This window comes from Sinocyclocheilus grahami, unplaced genomic scaffold (assembly GCF_001515645.1).
Source record: "Sinocyclocheilus grahami isolate Dianchi unplaced genomic scaffold, SAMN03320097.WGS_v1.1 scaffold393.1, whole genome shotgun sequence".
Classification (NCBI taxonomy): Eukaryota; Metazoa; Chordata; class Actinopteri; order Cypriniformes; family Cyprinidae; genus Sinocyclocheilus; species Sinocyclocheilus grahami.
Genome location: NW_015505572.1, coordinates 24115 through 43683, shown reverse-complemented (window position 1 = coordinate 43683; position 19569 = coordinate 24115). Strand labels below are relative to the sequence as shown.

The 19569-nt window shown below is 38.5% G+C and overlaps 1 protein-coding gene across 1 annotated transcript; it reads right to left on the bottom strand.

The window, feature by feature from the left end:
* Positions 1 to 9516: 9516 nt before the first annotated feature.
* Positions 9517 to 15541, bottom strand: LOC107550226 (butyrophilin subfamily 1 member A1-like). Its single transcript, XM_016231466.1, has 6 exons — positions 15484 to 15541; positions 14654 to 15004; positions 14221 to 14493; positions 13889 to 14005; positions 13767 to 13796; positions 9517 to 10076 (listed from the first exon to the last, which is right to left on the bottom strand). The coding sequence occupies exons 1-6, from the start codon at positions 15539 to 15541 to the stop codon at positions 9517 to 9519; spliced, it is 1389 nt and encodes a 462-aa protein (XP_016086952.1).
* Positions 15542 to 19569: the final 4028 nt, after the last annotated feature.

The window sequence follows — 19569 nt, the reverse complement described above, 5'->3', positions numbered from 1 at the left end:
TAAGATAAAATTCTGGCTCAATTTTCCCCAAAGCATTTGGCTCACTTTGCCCCATAGCTGCCATTTTGGAAAAAAAACTAGATGGCTTACTAATTCAGGCTAATATTTAGCTAAATGATTTACATGGTTTTATACATTGCTAAATCACTTATATGGATCATAGTGTAGCGTCTGGACCACTCAAACACACAATATATATTTTGTTAGCTAGATTTAACAAATACTCTATAACACCCCAGGAAGCTGAACAGGCCCCTGGTTCCATAGCAACACCCGATACATTTACGACCTCCTGGAATTTAGGTGAAGAAAATCGCTTCCTTGCCCATAAGGAAAATCCACAAGGGAAGGACTTTTCTTTGCTAATTAATTAATAGGAAAACCTTTCTTTGAATGAACACACATGATCCTTCAGCTCATTGGGTATATTATTGTCATCGTGTATTTTGTCTTTGAAATTGTATACTGTGATGCAGGTTTATAATCGAAACACACTCCTGTCATCCTTTCACTATTTGTAATCCTACCTTGTCTAGTATCTATATAACTGGAGTCACTTAATCATGCAGATTTATGCTACAAGCTTTTGTAGAATTGTACAGTAAGAAAGTTATTTCCCTTAACCAGGAAATTAACGTTCTTAGAATTGACAAGACAGTTGACCCTGAGAGGTCAGCTAAATATCTACAGCAGATCTAAAATATGAATAATTAATTATAACTAGTTATGGTTAATTATTCATATTTCCTCATGAGCTGAGTCGCTACAATATATATTTTTATACCTGGATAAATTTACTTTGATGTAATAGCCATTACATATGTTATACTAAAATTTTACTTTGACAAGCCAAAACCAGTTTTTAAAGTAATTGGGTGCCTTCCACTCCTCCCCGTGTGTTTCTTCTTTTCACAGTCTGGCAGAAATTATGGGTGGTTTCAAAATATATGGTCACATGACAATAAAAGTGTACAGTTGGCAAGATACAGGGGGTGGGTCAACTTACCCACTGGCTCATCTTACCCCACTCTCCCCAACGCCGACACAACATTCAATAGTCCGAATATTATCTTCTTTTAAATGAAAATATATGAATTAGGCGATCGCATATGATATAAAACAAAGCAAAACATTTACATTAGTTTTAGTCATCACTAAAAATATAAAAACGTTGTACATTTTACCAGGATTGGGAAAAATATGTATTTTAACAGGCCAAAAGAAAAGGGTTATTGGGGGTCCCGGTCATGTTTATGGAGACTTTGCATAGATTGAATTCAATTCAATTCATGTTTATATTTGTATCTGTATCACAGAAAATTAAAGTTTCTACATTATATTTAGAATCCTTTATATTCATATTTACATTATATTAATGATTTTTATACACTACATCCCCTTGAAAAAGGTTATAGACACAGTCTTTTATACAGGAAATATGTTTGCTAATACTGAATACTGATAATACTAATACTGATATGGCTAATACTGAAATCCTCTATTCTAAACTATTGTGAAAGTTTTAATGTTGATTTTGATGGTCTGCCCCACTTGCTGAATACCTTTGTCATTGTGGTCAAACATGTGGTGAGTGTTCGCAGGAAAACATGAACAAAAATACAGTATACAATAATTAAAGGAAAGTCCTTCTACAAGAGTGTTTAAACTGAGATTGTGATGTACTTTAGAGCTTCTTCTGGTCTGTCTACAAAGTGGACACACACACACACACACACATACATAAACATTACAGGATAAAATAGACTTATCCCCATTTTAAAGAATATGACAGCATGTTACTAAAGCAAATAATTCATTTTAAACAACTATTAAACATTTATTTAAGCTTATTGAACTTATAAAACACACCGTAGTAACAAACATTTTACTAAAGCAAAGCAAAGTAAAAATTTTTTACTTTGCTCATCCGCAGCAGCGCCAGAACTCCTGTCACGGTCCATCAGCTTTTCAGAATTCGATTCTTTCGCAAACGTTGTCTCCTAATCGATAATGTTGTAGCCATTTCCTTGAGTCTGGATTGACGCTTTGAATTTCTGGTTGAATTTCTGGAAAAATTGCAGAGTGCTTCAGGATCAGACAAATTGTATTGTTGAAGCCAATTCTGTCGGTCCGTGTAGATAACGTTTTGATCAATAAGATTTATCCAACATGGATACAGCTATGTAGTAGCCGTAGTCACGAGGAAGTAGTGACGGATCTTTTGTATAGCATCGTACATTCGAGCAAAATAAATTGTTGGGGGCAGAGGTCTTGTTTCGACCATTGGCTGGTCGTTGAGATGGGGGCGTTGCACTCAAAAGTGGAGGAGGGTGAAGGGGCCCTGGTTAGGGACCGGCGAAGCCTCGCATATGCCACCAAAAATATTTTGTTTTTACTGGAAGATATTTCGATTAAAGATTACGAGGTAACTCTGTCATTTAAAATAATTATTAAGACGTTGGCAAATCGTTTCAGGTACAATTCAGGAACACCCGTTGTTCAGGTTTGTTATACCGCATACATAATTATGCTGAATACACAGACACGATCATTTAACTTGACTGAAACAGTTTGTTTATTGTTGAGAAAATGGTGTTTAACACAGGTACTGTAACGCCCCTGTGGACTGTTTATTGTGGTTTCTTCCCCTTTTGTTGGTTTAGCCCGTACTAATTATTAGGTTATCACCTCATTGTGCTCACCTGTCTGCCCTTCGTTATCCACCCTATATCAGTTCCTGTCCATTGTGTTCTAGTTGTCGGTTATTGTGAATGTTACCCCGAGTGTGAGTGTGAGTGTGTCTCACCTACCTGAATCTGCCTTGTTGTCTATATTAAAATAATTATTGGAATCTTTGTCGTCATCCTGCCTGCCTCCACACACCGTGACCGTGACAGAATAACCGACCCTAAGAAAAAGTATAGTGGCGTCTTTCCCCTCGTTTGTTTTTCCGGTTTTTGTCAGTTTTTATTTTGTGTTATGGATTACCCCGCCTTCCAAATCCTCCTGCTGGAGCAGGGGGAACGCTCTCTTGAGGACCACACAAATGATTTTCTGTCCCTGGCTCACCTCATGCACTACCCGGACAACTGCCTATGCATCCCACCACGAGGGAGCAAGCCGTGGACAGTGTGAGCGCGGAGAGGAGCTCCGCCGCTTGCATCACGGCTGAGGGTGAGCTGACTATGGCGGGACATGGAAGGAGGTCAATGTCAAAACAAGGAGGAGAGACCTCGGAATCCTCAGTTTAGCCCAGGAAGGGCTCCCGATCCCCTGTGTCACCAGAGCCCTCAGCTCCACCCTGGCCCCCCGGATCCTCTGCATCCCCCTGGCTCGTTGGCTCTCCGTCTCCGCCTCGGGCTCCTCCCCCATGACTCCTCCCACCGTCGGCTCCACCGTGGGCCACTGTTATGGCTGTGGCCTGGGTCCCACCTGGCTCTTCCTCCTGCTCCGGTTCCCTCCTGTCGTCTCCCTGGCTCCTCCCTCCATCGTCACCTCCCTGGACTCTGTTAGCCGTCCTCCTCCTGGAAGTCCGTCCTCCGCCGGAACCTCCACCAGTCTGGTCTGCCTGCCTTCCCCTGTCACCATCTCACATTCACTGCTTTGTCCTCCTCCTAGTCCCCCTCCGCCCCTCCCTCTGTTTCTACGGTGCGAGGACGCACCTTCCCTGGAGGGGGGAGTAATGTAATGCCCCTGTGGACTGTTTATTGTGGTTTCTTCCCCTTTTGTTGGTTTAGCCCGTACTAATTATTAGGTTATCACCTCATTATGCTCACCTGTCTGCCCCTCGTAATCCACCCTATATCAGTTCCTGTCCATTGTGTTCTAGTTGTCGGTTATTGTGAATGTTACCCCGAGTGTGTGTGTCTCACCTACCTGAATCTGCCTTGTTGTGTCTATATTAAAAGTAATTATTGGAATCTTTGTCGTCCTCATCATCCTGCCTGCCTCCACACACCGTGACAGGTACGTCGCTCTGCTCAAAATATAAACTCGTTTTGCAGCATTCGAAAGGGTTGTCCTCGGGGGTAGGCCAGTAACGTTTATTCAGTTACTACCGACATGTATTTACCATCATAAGATAATTTTTTTTATTTGAACTTTATTTAGTTGACAGGGACATTGTACATTAATAAAACATTCCTGTAAATGTACCAGAATTAGCCAAAGGCTATTTTACATCCGTAGTCCCTGGACAAGATGTTACAAGTCACCCTAAAATAAAATGTGATTAATAATACATACTAAAAATTGTTATAATGATATAGTTCAAATCATACAGTATTCTATTAAAAAACAACGGGATCAAATAAAGACAATGCAAACAAGATACAATCAATAATAGGATAGCTAGCAAATATAAAATTCTAGTGTTGACAAATCTGAGTACGAATTAACCAATTCTTCAACTGAACCCTAAATAAAGCATATGTGTCTAGATCTTGTATAGTTGTCGGAATGGTATTCCATTCTCGTGTAGCTTTGACAGAAAAAGCAGACTGACTAAAATTACTTTGTCTAAGCGGTATGATACAGTCTCCTCTTAATGCACCGCTTGTAGAACGATAATCAGTTGTTCTAATACTAACTAACTGACTAAGAGGGGGAGAAGATAAACCATAAATAATTTTATACATCAAGCATACATTTCATACTTAATGATGTTTTCCCAACTTAACAAATTATATTTTTTCAGTATTAGACAATGATGATAATGTACCGATTTCTTATCAAAGACTTTAAGTGTACGTTTGTATAAGGACTCTAATGGTTTCAGAGTCACTGAACTCACCTGAGACCAGGTGGTTAAACAGTAAGTCATGTGAGAAATAACCATAGAATACATATACATCTTAGCTGCCTCTAATGACACATAATCTCTAATAAACTTAAATGTAAGTTTAGAATCAATCATTATTCCCAGATATTTATATTGAGGCACTACCTGCAGCCTCACCCCTGACACGTAAACATCCGGCTCTTTAATAATACTGTTATACTTAGAGAAAAACATACATACTTGGACACATTTAGTTGTAAGCAATTCTCTTTTAGCCATGCTGACACATTAACCATAGAATTTGTGAGTTAATTTGCAACTTGTGCAAGACTATTACCATGTATATAAAATTAGATACCAACCCAGATCTTTAACCAGTACACCGTATTTTGCTCTAAAACCAAACTGCATTGGATGCAATGAAAATGAACTACTACTCAAGTAACTGCTTATCTGTTTTGCAACTAATTTCTCCATAACCTTAGAAACAGTGGGTAAAATACTAATTGGCCTATAATTATCAATAGAAAGGGGATCTCCACTTTTGAATATTGGAACAACAATCGCAGACTTCCAAAGACTTGGGAATTTTCCGTGAGAAATTGAAAGGTTAATAATTTTAGCAATAGGTTTAGTTAGAGTCGAACTAGACTCTTTGAGCATAACAACATCCATACCATATTTATCTTTTGCTCTAGATGATTTAAGAGATCTAATTGTTCTCATAACATCAGAATCACTAAAAGGCCTTATTCTAAAAACAGGCTCCACTGTTGTAACTGGACAGACGTTAGTATACGCAGGCGGAAAACAACGAGTAATGGTTTCTATAGAATCAACAAAATGTTGATTAAAAATCTCTACCACCTCAGCTGGATTGTTTATTGATTTTCCCTTTACTTTAAGCTCTAGAATTTTCTTATCTTCATTTTGTTGTCCTGTAAATTTTTTTAACTGATTCCAAATGATTCCAGGATTGCCTCTTGCTTTTTCTCTCATAGTGAGGAAAAAATCAGCTTTAGCTTTTCATACTTTCTTTACCACAGAGTTCCTTAACATAGTAAATCGATATCAATCATTACTCAATTTAGTTTTAAGTGAGATTTTTAAAGCATGATCCCTTTATTTCATCAAATTCAGAATATCTACATTTATCCATGGGACCATATTCTTTTTGTTTCTATGATTAAATTTACAGGTATAATCAGTAATAATATTTTCTAATCTTTTTGTAAAAATTTCACTATCTTCCTCATAGTCAATACCCAATAATAGATGATCCCATTCTATCTGCTGAATAGCACCTAAAATTCTCTTGTTTATTCACATTTCTTAACAAATGAGCTAAACCTCTTCTTAGTTAGTTTCCTAGTTACCAGAATCATATTATGGTCAGACAGACCAGTTAACATATTACAGGATTTCAAAATTCGCTCAGGTCTATTAGTAAATATTAGATCAATTTTACTTTTAGTAGAATTAGATATTCGAGTAGGTCCACTAATTAGCTGTTTAAGATCAAAACTATCAGTTATCTGCTTAAGATTTTTCCTAATAGATTTATCTTCCCAATTAATGTTAAAATCACCTATGATAATTACCTCCTTGTTAAAATTACATTCAATAAAGTCTCAAAATTTTCATAGAAACTACAGTTAGAAGAAGGAGGACGATAAATTACAATGAGAGTAAACGACATTTGTGGTGATAAGACAATGTTTAAACCAATGCATTCCAATTCCTGGCGATTCACCCACTGGATTTCGTTACATTGAATAATATCCTTTATATATATCATTACTCCACCTCCTTTGGAGCCTTCTCTACCCTTTCTAAAAACATTAAAACCAGGCACCTGAACTACTGCAGTAGGAACATTTTCGGAAAGCCAAGTCTCTGATAAACAAAGGAAATCTAAATTTGAGTTGAGTAAGAGATGATGAACTTGATCACTTTTCGATTTAATGCTTCTTATGTTTAGTTGACCACCTAAGAGACCCTTCATTTAGCTTTAGGATCCCAAACTATTCTAGATTGATTGAGGGTTCGGAATATCTTCCATTTCCTATTTTTTTAAATCGCTGGATTAACCACTCTCTTATTTACACCTTTCATCTTTGTCCCGACTCCGCGTATATTATCTAATGTTAAGTTCAAGTCAATAATATCAGAAGTACTCCGTGGATCGGCATCTCCTCCACTCCTCCAACCGGCCTACACGAGCGAGCCCACCGACAACCCCGCCGAGCCCAAGATCTCCACGCCAGCACCCGAGCCCAACTCCGTTTCGGACGGCCCCCGAAGCACACACCGTGGGCCACCAAACTCGTTTAGGTTATCAACAGGCCGCTCGACTTTCATGAACCCCACACCAGCAGCGACGTCTCGGGCAGGCCCGACATCCGCAGCAGCGCCCATCGAACCAGAACAAGGATTAGCTGGTTGAGTATAATCAGACGGTAACTCACCACAAAAAGTGCGTACCTGTAGATTAGCCGTAGCATGCATCGCACCCTTTGGGAAATGATCCTCCCGTTCCGCCCCAAACACGACCAGGCCACGGACAAACATCCCCAGGAGACAGCACGGCCGGACCGCTACCAGGCCATCCGGCCCCCACAGCTCCCACACCAGCGCCAACTCCCCGAGCAGACACGACAGCGCCCGCCGAGCCAGAACAAGGGAGGTTAGTTGGTTGGGTGTAATCACGCAATAACTCGCTACAACAAGTGCGTACCTGTGAGATAGTTGAAATGTGTATCGAATCCACCATAATAGAATCGTCCTGCTCCATTTTGGTGTGAGAAGGACCGGGACATGGATGAATATCTCTGAATAATAGCAGACAGAATATAATAATTAACGCATCACTATGTCGAAACCGAGCTGGCGGCTTGGAGTGTCTCTTTGCCCGGTAGTATAAGGATGGAAAGATAAAAGTCACTGCTAAAACGTGCCTCCCATACCCAAGGTTTCCCACAGTTTGTTCCGTTTGTTGAGTTGATATATTGATGTTGTTCGAAAGTAATTTCCCATAAAGATGTTGACGATTAAATCTGACACGATTTAAAAATGTAATGGTGCTAACCAGTCTTAGGAAAGCTAAAACTAATCCATATATTAAGAGAGCTATAGCTACACCTGCTCTACCTGCCGCCATCTTTAAACAGACATAATGATGAAAATTTTGGTCATGAAGCGTTTTGTTCCAACAGACTGATATTGAAATGTTTTCTGATGGCATGGTAGCACGGTACCTCATTCCCTGTGTGGCACCGTCCCACTGGAAAAAGTACCAAATGTTTCCACCGTAATTCAATTCTCTCCAAATTTGATTGTAAAAGTATGCCCAGTCTACGGCGGTCAAAAGCAGGTGGTTACATTCTGATGTATATTCGTCGTAAGATGTAGAGTTTCACAGTCTGCCGCGTCTTGTCAAACACAAATCTTCCCACGCATTCATCAGACACAGAGAAATCTTGCTTCACAAAATCTTCATATTCAGGGCCAATCTTTGCCGGACCACGTCTTTCTCGGTACGTATCTTCACCCGTTTCAACAGAACTTCTCGGTGGTGTTACACACATCGCTCTTGTTTCAGGAGTGTTTGGAGCAAGGGTGGCCATTTTTACAATGTAGAAACCCTAAACCTTATTTAAATACCAAATTCTGAATGTAGGTTGGGGGTGTGTCAAACAACCAAGGATGTGATTCAGCGAGAATCACATTCAGCGAAGCTAACCTGGTACAGGGCAGGCAAACTGTCAGACTAAGCTGAGCTCCTCTAACACTGAACAATAGGAATACAATGATATTACCGCTGACTCTTTCACATAGCCATGCAGCCTTTTTCTCTGGTTTTATGACAGCTGTACCTTCTATAGTTAGAACAGATAGCATTAGAACTTTACAATCTAACATTGCTCTTTAAAGCATTAAAATCACTAAACTAAAAGTGAAGTCACTAAATTAAAGCTACATTTTAACTGCTATAAGAAACACACATTAAGTAGTAAGCTAGTAATTAAGACTGTATTAGCTTACATTTTATTTACCCATTACAATAGTCCCAGTTACTGCTATCATAAGAATACATCTATATGTAGGTTTAAAATTCTACAAAAGGCACATTTAATGTCCAACAATTAATATTTTAGCAAAATGCATATTTGACTCAGAATTATTGCGCTCCGTCTGTTTAGCGTGCATGTGCGAGTGCCAAAACGTTTGTTTTAGAGTGCAGTGCTTGTGTGTTGTACGGACTATTTTTATGAGACCTTTTTGTATTTCAGGGGCTTGGTACAACAGTACCAAGTACAACAGTAAAAAAAACACACCATATTCCACTTTATACGGATGACAGAATTCCAGATATTCTGCTCAACATCTCAAAACTTTGAGAAAATAATGCAGTTGGATTGTCAAATGACACAAGTGCAGTGGCAGCTGGTGGGTTTTAAAATGGAAGACACAAATCTAGGATCCCCTTTATGATTTCTGATTGCTTGTTTGTTTTTGCTTTACTTGTCATTTATTTTTTTGCCCCTTTTAGACAGAAAAAAATTGATAAAAAGGCACATTACACATATACAGTACAGCAAGACAAATACATTTTTTAAGATTATGTAAACCATTAAAATACCTTTGTACAAATTTGCGACTGGTACTGTAAATAATATTTTGTTTTCATTGCTCTTACACTTTTTTTCAGTTGTTCGTGTAAATTCTTTCACTGATCAGTAATCATCACAGATAATCAGTGGTGTAGAGATTTCATTACTGTCATACCCCAAACTAACAAATGGATAGAGTTTCTCATCAAAAGACTGATCAGTGTAAGAGTAGATATGAGAGCTGGACTCCACATCGTAAAAGGAAACCTGACCCTTCTCATAATCCACAAACACACCGACCCTCTGGGGCTTCACTCTCAGAGAAAAAAGTACTTCTGGGGAGTTATAAAAGTTATAAGACAGATACATGTACTTCTCATATCTCAGACCCGCAATCCAGTATCCTTTGAGAAGATTCATTATGCTAGACCCTTTTTTCTCAGTGGATTCTCTGGCCACTCCTAAATCCCACACAGGTTGTCCCTTCACTTGCACCTCATAGTAAAAACACCCTGAAGAAAACCCTTCCTTCCCAAGGACAGCAAGATATTTATCAAACTTGTCATTTTGCTCCTCTTCCCTGTCCACTCTTTCCAGTCGTGTGTTTCCATCTCTCACTTGTTTCCCATCACTAGACACATTGAGACTTGGATGAGCTGTATCAGCATCCAGAATCACATTCACTGTAAAAAAAAGAAAAGAAAAAGTTTAGCAGATGTACAGTGCCAGTGAAAAGTTTAGACACATCTACTCAGTCTTTAGATTTACTTAACATGTGACTATATATATATATATATATATGCTTTAAAAAAATTTCACTCTTACTGTAATCTCTGAAATTACAATAAATGAGCTCAGTAATGAATTTGGATTAAATTATTAAATTACACTTTTTACTCACCTTTATGTTTTCTTAAATACGTGATCACTAAAAACAGATGGGAAAGCATGGGGTCATAAAATATTTCTTTTATATTAATAATTTTAGACACCACACATTCAGCTACAAGTATTTTCTATAAGATAAACAAAACAAATGTAATATTTTGTTGATAAAAATATATTGTAAATACCCATTAATAATGAAAATAATATAAATTCACCATCTTGTATATGGCTCTTCTGACTCTGTAAAAATTGAAAGTCTGTAGAAAGTTCTAAATAAAGAGACAAGAGAAAAACACATTATGAAAGAAATTATGTTGTTTCTTATATAGGAACTATAAAATACAACATCAATTTGATCAATTTTGATAAATTTCAAGTTTAGGTTGCAATATTATATATTTTTATACTTTTTATTTTATTTTTAGATAGAATTATATTTATTAATATATATTTTAAGGTACATTTTGCCTGGGACCTGTAACATTATATTTTATCTATAAAGGGTAGACTGGGGCAAGTTGTCACACATTTAACTTCAGTGAATATTTCCTAAGGCGTTTTTTTTTTTTTGTCTGTTCAAAACTTAAAGTCATTACTGCAGAATTTTTCCATTGTGAAAAAGGCTAAGCAGAGGTTGTACTTCCTTTGTCAGCTGAAAAAGTTCAAACTGCCACAGGCACAGATGACACAGTTTTACTTGAGTCGGTTCTGTGCTCTTCTATAACTGTCTGGTTTGGGTCATTCAAAAAAAGAAAAGAAAAAGAAAAAGAAACGGGCAGGTAACATCATCAAAGACCCCTCTCACCCCGGACACAACCTGTTTGCACTTCTCCCTTCAGGCAGACGCTACAGATCTCTGCGCACTAGAACATCTAGGCATAAAAACTGCCTGTTTTTCCCCCATGCCATCTCCAGCTTAAACAGCTAACACATGAATCCTTACCTGTGTTCTGTAATTCATTTCCGTAATTCATTCTACATCTTTAATTATTGCCTCTTTCTCAAGTATTATGTAAATACATATGCATATCTCTTTTTTTATACAGATCTATATAGAGTAAATAATGCACAAATCTGTACATAAATCTACTGTTCCAGATTCATACACATTATTTATTGTTAAGTTTTACTATTTAAATGTTTTTTTTCTGTTCTCATGTCAGATGTGTATGTATGTATGCATGTATGTATGTACCAGGAGCACCTTAAAAAAAACACAAAAAATTCCTCGTGTGTTTGCACACACCTGGCGAATAAAGCTAATTCTGATTCTGATAAAGTGTTGTAGGGGGTAAGTTGTCACAATGGAAAACTTTATAAGCACATTTGTAATAAACATTAATATATAATGTATTTACAGTTCATGTATTAAATATGAGAAAACAGATGATGTCATGGGTAATTGTAGTGTAAGTAGTGCACAAAGATGAATAATCCAAAGAATAGTCTTTAATTCAAAACTCACTCAACGAATCACACAAGACTGTAACACTGACATGGACAAAGGAACTCAGGAACACAAGGAGCATATATACACAAGTCAAGTCAAGTCAAGTCAAGTCTGCTTTATTGTCAATTCTTCCACATGTACAGTACATACACACAGAGAATTGAAATTGCGTTACTCTCAGACCCTTGGGTGCATACAGATAACATAAATACAGATTAAATACAAAATACAAAATACAACTATACAAATATACAAATAAGGTAAAATGTAAAAATATATATATAAAGCACAAGGCATATGGAAGATAGAGTGCAAACCAGTAAAGTAAACAACAATGCAGATATAGTGATTGTAGTGCAAAAAAAATTATTTGTAGTGCAAAAGAGCTTATTTCAGACTGATTAAAGTGACAGTGTGTGTGTGTGTATTTGGGAGGGGGGAGTGGGAGAGTCACTCACGACTATATGCGCGCTTTGAAACAAATAGACGCGACGAATGCGTACAAAAACACTGCAACTCACAAGACAAAAAAACACGAAAACACCTTTCTGTCGGGAGAGAGAGAAGTCGCAGCGTGTGAACGCGCCGCCATCTATATCGGCGCGTACACAAGACAAGACTAAATGAGGAACTAATGAGTTAACTGGACAACAGATAAACTGAATGCAACAATCAGACACACAGGGAAAATTGGGTCACATGACACGGACACTGACAACACAATGGCTGCGTTCCAGTTCGTTTTAAGCCCTTCCCTTGTTAACTTCACTCTGTCTCGTTGACTCATATGTACGTCATTTAATACATTGCACGAGTCCCCACTTCTCCACTGCTGGAGGAACCATTGTAATGGGTTGAATTGGAACGCCCTAAGACCATGATGACTTACACCTGATTTATTATTTACATTTTCCCTAACAAATTAGTTTGATGCAGCATTTTGTATGTATAGATGTATGCTTGAGCTGTTTTAAATATAATTTTTTTTTTAATTCATAGAGATGTTTGGGGTGGGGATAAATTAAATGTGATCTGCTGTGATGTCACAATCATGTTGCATTGTGGTCTATGGAGCAGCCTGAAGTGTATGAAGTGGACTCACTTCCTCAGTCAAAATCGAGGGGTGAGGGTCTGTCCATATACATTTCCCTCATCCACTTTATGAAGTGGAACAATGGCAGCAGGGATTCCCCTGAGGGAAAGTGTTTAGGGAAGCTTGCGAGTGTGTGTCTAAAAGCGAAGTGGAACGCAGCCCAGGAAACAGAACACAGAACATAATCCTGACTAGGGATGGGAATCGAAAATCAATTCTAATTCCAGAATCAGATACTTAAGGTCAGGAATCGAATACTTGTTGTAAAATTGAAATTTCAATTCCACCTATCAATTCCTGTGTGCGCATCTTTTTTTTTTAGGTGGCGAAAAGTGGCTGTTAAAAATGTATTTGTCTTTGAATCATTCATTCAAGAGATTCATTCAAAAACACTGATTCATCCAGTAATGAGTGAGTCATTAGCACCTTTCACACAGTAATACCAGTAAATTGCCGTAAAATTACCGGAACGACTTTACCGGTCAATTCAAAATAGCACTGTTCACACAGGCAATGGCGTGCCATCTTTTTTCCGGTAAAGAACCATTCACACATCGGTTTCAAATTACCGGTAAATTCTGTGAAATGTTTAAACAGAAATGACCTCTAAACGGCTGCACATCCCGGTGTTGTGTTTGTAAACATGGAGGAGTAAATCAGTGTTTTTGTTGATGTTTTCATTTTTTTGTGTCAAATGTTCATATTCATGCAGCTTCTTTTGGCCCAGAGACATTGCATTACACGACTTCAAACACAGCACAGAGTAAATGCGTCATCTGCGTCAGAATGTTCTGGATTGGCCCGGAGTAGAGGTCTACGCCAGCGCGTTCTGAACTCGTAAGTGCTCATACCGGTAATCTTCATTCTGCATTCACACACAGCAGAATTCCGGCAATTTACTTAAGACAAAGAATAAATATGTTTGATATCTAAATGTTTGACTTAATTTTTTATGTTTTAACCACTTGGAATCTATAAGAATGGGAATCGATAAGCAGAATCGAAATTGGAATTGATAAAAATTCAAACGATACCCAACCCTAATCTTGACAGATGAACCTTACCTCTATTTTTATGAACAAGCACAGCTATCAGTAATCCAGCAATTCCAGCAATCACAATGACCACAACTATAACTGAAATCAGTTTGACTGGTGCCTTCCAAGAATCAAACATATTACCTGTAAAACAAAATGACTTGAGCACATTGTGTCTAGTAAAACCTTTATTACTATTTGATTAAACATATGAACGGAAAAAGTGGCCATCCAACGACGCACATTTTACGCTTAATTAAACACACCTAATTCAACTCAGCAGCACATTAATAATTATAATTAATATTTTCAAACCACATGTGAAAAAAATAAAATACATAATCAAACCCAGTACTTACTTGAGCTGATTATTAGTGCCTCCAGCATGTGATGCCTCAGTTTGACTCTGCAGTGATATGTACTGTCTCTCTCATGTACAGTGATGGTGTGTTTCACACTGAATCTGTCTGTTTCTCTGTGTGTCTCTGTAGTTTCTGAACTCAAACTGACTCCTTTACTGTCCAGCCACTCAAGAACAGGTTCAGGATACCAACCTTCAGATTCACATTGTAGATGAAGCCCTCCTGAATCATCAAATCCATCAACAGTGATCACTGGAGGAGTTCCTAAAGCTACAGATCAACAAGAAGAACATTCATTGAGTGAACTTTTTCTGTCTATAAATCTGTTTCTGTTCTGCTGACAAGAGCAAAAAACAATATCATAAAACAGCAACATACACAACACACATCATGACTAAACTCATTAAATGTTAGCTTTCATTGGTTTCACCTTCAACTTTAACATCAACAGTGGTGTCATCAAACCAGGATTTGGACTGAATAAAACACTTGTAACGTCCTTCATCAGAGACTTGGACTGATGCGAGTTTGAGTGATGCATCTCCTCTCTGTAGTTCTTGATGGATCAGTTTTGTTCTCCCTCTGTAGGACTGAATCTGATCTGTGTTTCTGTCTTCATGGTCATCATAGAGATGCACTAGTGAACCTCTCAGATCAGATCTATTCCACTCCACTCTCATGTTCACAACACTCATTAGAGGTTTGACTGAACAGGGCAGAATCACATCTTCACCAGCTACAGCAAACACAGTATCTGCAGCTCCCACTACTTCATACCGCTCTGTTACAAGAGAAAGAAAGCAGGTCTAATTAAAAGTGAACCTACTGTCAGCTGAACTGTTAACCATCAAAAGGGCATATCATAAAAGTAGTCCATAACTAGTCATCATATTTAAATATGCACAAGGGTGAATGAGACTTTAGGGCTACAGTGATCCCATGTAAAGCAGTAACTGTCCCCCCCCCCCCCAAACAGTAACTGCCCCCCCCCCCCCGTTATAAAAAAAAACATGTGGGCTCCCCCAAAAGCCACGGTATAATTCGAACACCGCAAGTAAGTAAAAAAAATTATTTCAGCTCAGATCAAAAGTTTCATTTTCATTAAGTTAGTAAGTAACCATGTAATAAATGGCATAACTTACAGTGAGCTGGTCATTATCATATAAACTATTAACTATAATTATAAATAAACTATAGCTCACCTAGACAATGAATAGACATGAACACACTTCAGCTCTTTACATGCGTGTGAAAAATTACCTGATCTTGAAACTGTAATTCCACTAATAATCAGCAGAGTCAAACAAAAGAACTTCATCTCTGAAGAACACGGATGCTAAAAAGAAAAATATGAAAATAAAACAGTAAACAGACAAATCGCAGAATGTTGTGTTAACATGCATGTGTTTTGCCTCTCAATACTTTCACATTTACCTAATTCACACAACATGCTTTTGTTGTTGTTGTTTTAATATAAATCCCTACAGGCTACACTCTAAAAAAAGAAAGCTCATTACTGATTTTCTGGAGCTCAGTCATCCAGCTACACAGACTGTCAACACACTCTCAACGGGTAAATTATTTCTTTCTTAAAATGTCTATTATTTTTAACTTTCAAACTTTAACTGGTTTCCTACCAATCATGTCTTTTTCTCTTTTTAATTTAAGAGAACGTAAGTGCGACCAGCTCTGTCAGTTAAGGATACTTCTTTCTCCATCTCCACTAAGTAACAAAGATATTGAATTTATGTTCCATATTGTTATATTTATTTATTTTCTTTTTAAAATGTATTTATTACTTGGGTTTATGCATTAACATAACATTGTGAAGAGCTCATATACTACTTTTGGGCTTCATAAACTGTTTTAAAATTGTTTTTACAGAAACAAATGGAAGGAGGCACATTGTAACTCTAAACTCAACTGTGCATTTCAGATGATGTCACATCCTACAACCTCGACATCTGCAGAGAAAAATTGCCACTCAATCACACCAAAATACACATAATGATGGACTTACAGGCATCATAGAGGATTGTGAAAAAACAGTATTTCACTGAGACTTGGTCTTCATTACACTATTTTCTGTTTCTATTTTTGTTTTACTTTTTTTAAGTATTTATTTATGTTCAGCGTTAATTGTCATTTATTAATGTATTCTGCTAATAACGGTTGTTAGATCACTGTCATTTTTGCTATAATTTCACATGTCATTAAATAAAATAAAAAAATACCTAATTGACACAACATGTTGTTTTTATGAAAACCTTAATAGAAGCTATGATATATTATAAGACCAGGCAGATAGACGGGTAAAACAACAATAGTAATAAATAATTTATTCAAATAATATTAATAAAACTAATATTAATGATATGAATATACTAATATGAATGGAAATAAACTATCATTAAAAAGGTTATTTATAGCTCCTTTAAGGTTCTAGCACTTTCAAAGCATGGTTCTTTGTGGAACCCTATAAAAAGGGTTCTGTTTAGCACCAAAAAGGGTTCTGCTATTGTTACAAGCTAAAGAACCCTTTTCTGGTACTGTTTAGAACCATTTTTCTTAAGAGTGTATAAAGAAATTCATGTGTATATAGAGGCATAATTTATATATATATATATATTTTTTTTTTATTATTATTATTTATTTATTTATTTTTAAATCCTTTAAGTCAAATAATTCATATTTTAATAAAGCCATATAAACAAATTCACCTTTTGGTGTAATTATCTTCTGACTTTGCAAAAGTCGATCACGTTCTAGGGAAAATTCAGAAAAATATGAGAAAAAAACAGAATTTCTAGCATTTTTATTACTCTGACAAACAAGTTATGATCATTCGGTTGTGTTTATAGGGTGTTGATGTCACACAAGTGTACATCTGGTACATGTCAGGGTTATTTTCTGTTTTGTCTTTTTGTGCTTGTTTAGTTCTAGTTTTACCGCCTGTGTTAAGTACTGTTTTTGTTGCTTGTTACACCTGTCCTGTGTTATGCCCTTGTGTATTTATAGCCTTGGTTTTGGTTCATTATTCAAGTTGGTTGTTTAGTTTGCCGTGTTTTTTTGCCAGTGTGCTCTTTTTCTTTTGTGTGTGTGTTTTTTTATTTTTTATTAAACAATATTGTTTGCGCTTCTCGATCCAGCTCTATATTGTTTTTTTTGTTTTGTTTTTTTAAGCAGCCATGACAATACCTGAATATACATTATATAAACAACTGGTGCGTGACCATTTACCAGACCTAAGACATACACAAAATAAATGAATACACACAGTTAAAACAGTATATTCTGGTTGAAAACAAATGAACAATAAATGAATAACATAAGGACAAATTCACCATGTTGTATTCTTTTCTTCTAATCCTGTAGTCGATCATGTGCTGAAGAAGAAAAAAAAGACGAGAAAACAGCATTCAGACAATAAATACAAATATAATTTGTGATTGAGGAATAATAACATCTCTGTTACGTATGTAACCCTCGTTCCCTGAAAGAGGGAGCGGAAATGTCACGTCGGTGACCGACAAATTGGGATCTCGCTTAGAGAGACCAATCTACTTTAAACATAAACTAAATGAGCCAATGCACATTGGCATGCGATTATTGCATCCAGCTGCCGCTGATCACAGCATGAGCATAAAAAGGCAGCAGGTGCAACGCATACCAGGTTTTCACTGAGGAGCCGAGCCGGTGACCCGGCCGCTCAGTGGTGGTACAGCAGCTGAGGCGATGGGACGTGACGTCTCCTTTCCCTCCTTCAGGGAATGAGGGTTACATACGTAACCGAGACGTTCCTTTCAGTAGGTCACTCTCGATGTCACGTCGGTGACCCACGAATTGGGATCCCTACCAAAGTGCCATAGGTGCTGCCCCTTCCAGTGTCCTGTGTGAGCCGCCTGTGCCCCCTTTTTGGTGTAGGCCGGCGCTTGCAACAAATAGACCAGTCACTGTTGTCATAGCACTACCCACTCAGTGAGATTGGATAACACTGGGAAAACGTACCCGTTCCACTTGGAGCAGGAACATTGCGGAAGCCCCATCCTTCCCAAAGGAGGTTTCAGAAGCACTTACACATATGAACATCCGTTTAGGTGCATATGGAAGAATAGATGTGATTGTAACCCTCTTGGAAATGGCAGAAGTCTGCCGGGGAAACACAGGCTCAAAAAAAGCTATACCGTGGACATTACACATATGGGATCCACTTAGGTCTCACATATGGAACCCAACCTTCTACCGGTTCTCAAGGATTCATCGAGTAAAGGCCTGGTTCTGGACGTTCCGCCACGTCTGGCTGCCGAGGGGATGGAGGAGCCCTCTTAATGGAGGCCAGTGCAAGCAGGAGCAGAGTTTTCATTGAAAGAAACTTAGCTCAACTGACTGCAAAGTTTCAAATGGGCCCTGCTGTAGTGTTTTAAGCACCAGAGACAGGTCCCAATAGGGTATGGAGGAGAGCCGAGGAGGATTTAATCTTCTCGCCTCCCTAAGGAACCTGATGACCAGGTCATGCTTCCCTACCGACTTCCCTTCCACGGGGTCATGGTTAGCAGCAATCGCAGCGACATAGACTTTAAGGGTGTAGGGAGACAGCCTTCGCTCCAACCCCTGCTGCAAAAAGGAGAGCACGACCCTGATCGGGCATCTCCTGGGGTCTTCTCAACGAGAAGAACACCATTCGACGAACAGGTTCCACTTCAAGGCGCAAGCGTGTCTCATAGACGGTGCTCTCACCAAAGTGATGGTGTCAACTACCTCTTGGGGTAAGTCACCAAGAACCTCCGCGTCCCATCCAGTGACCAGACATGAAGTTTCCAGAGGTCTGGACACGGGTGCCACAGGGTGCCCCGTCTCTGAGTCAGTAGATCCTTCCTCAGAGGAATCTGCTAGGGAGGGGCTGTCGCTAGGAGCATTAGTTCTGCGAACCAGGTTCGAGTGGGCCAATACGGCGCCACAAGCAGGACCTGTTCCTCATCCTCCCTGACCTTGCACAGCATCTGTGCGAGAAGGCTCACTGGGGGAAACGCATACTTGTGCAGGCCCCACGGCCAGCTGTGTGCCAGTGCGTCTGCCGAGTGTTCCTTCGGTAGTAAAACAACTGGCAGTGAGAAGTCTCTGGAGACGCAAACAGGTCTACCTGAACGGCTCCGAAATGTCTCCACATCAGCTGGACTGTCTGGGAATGGAGTCTCCATTCTCCTGGGAGCGTAGCTTGTGACAGCTCATCAGCCGTACGGTTGAGCAGACCCGGATCGTGAATGGCACGAAGTGACCTCAGAACCTTCCAACTCCAAAGGAGGAGGTGGCGGGCGAGTTGCGACATGTGACGGGAGCATAGAGCAC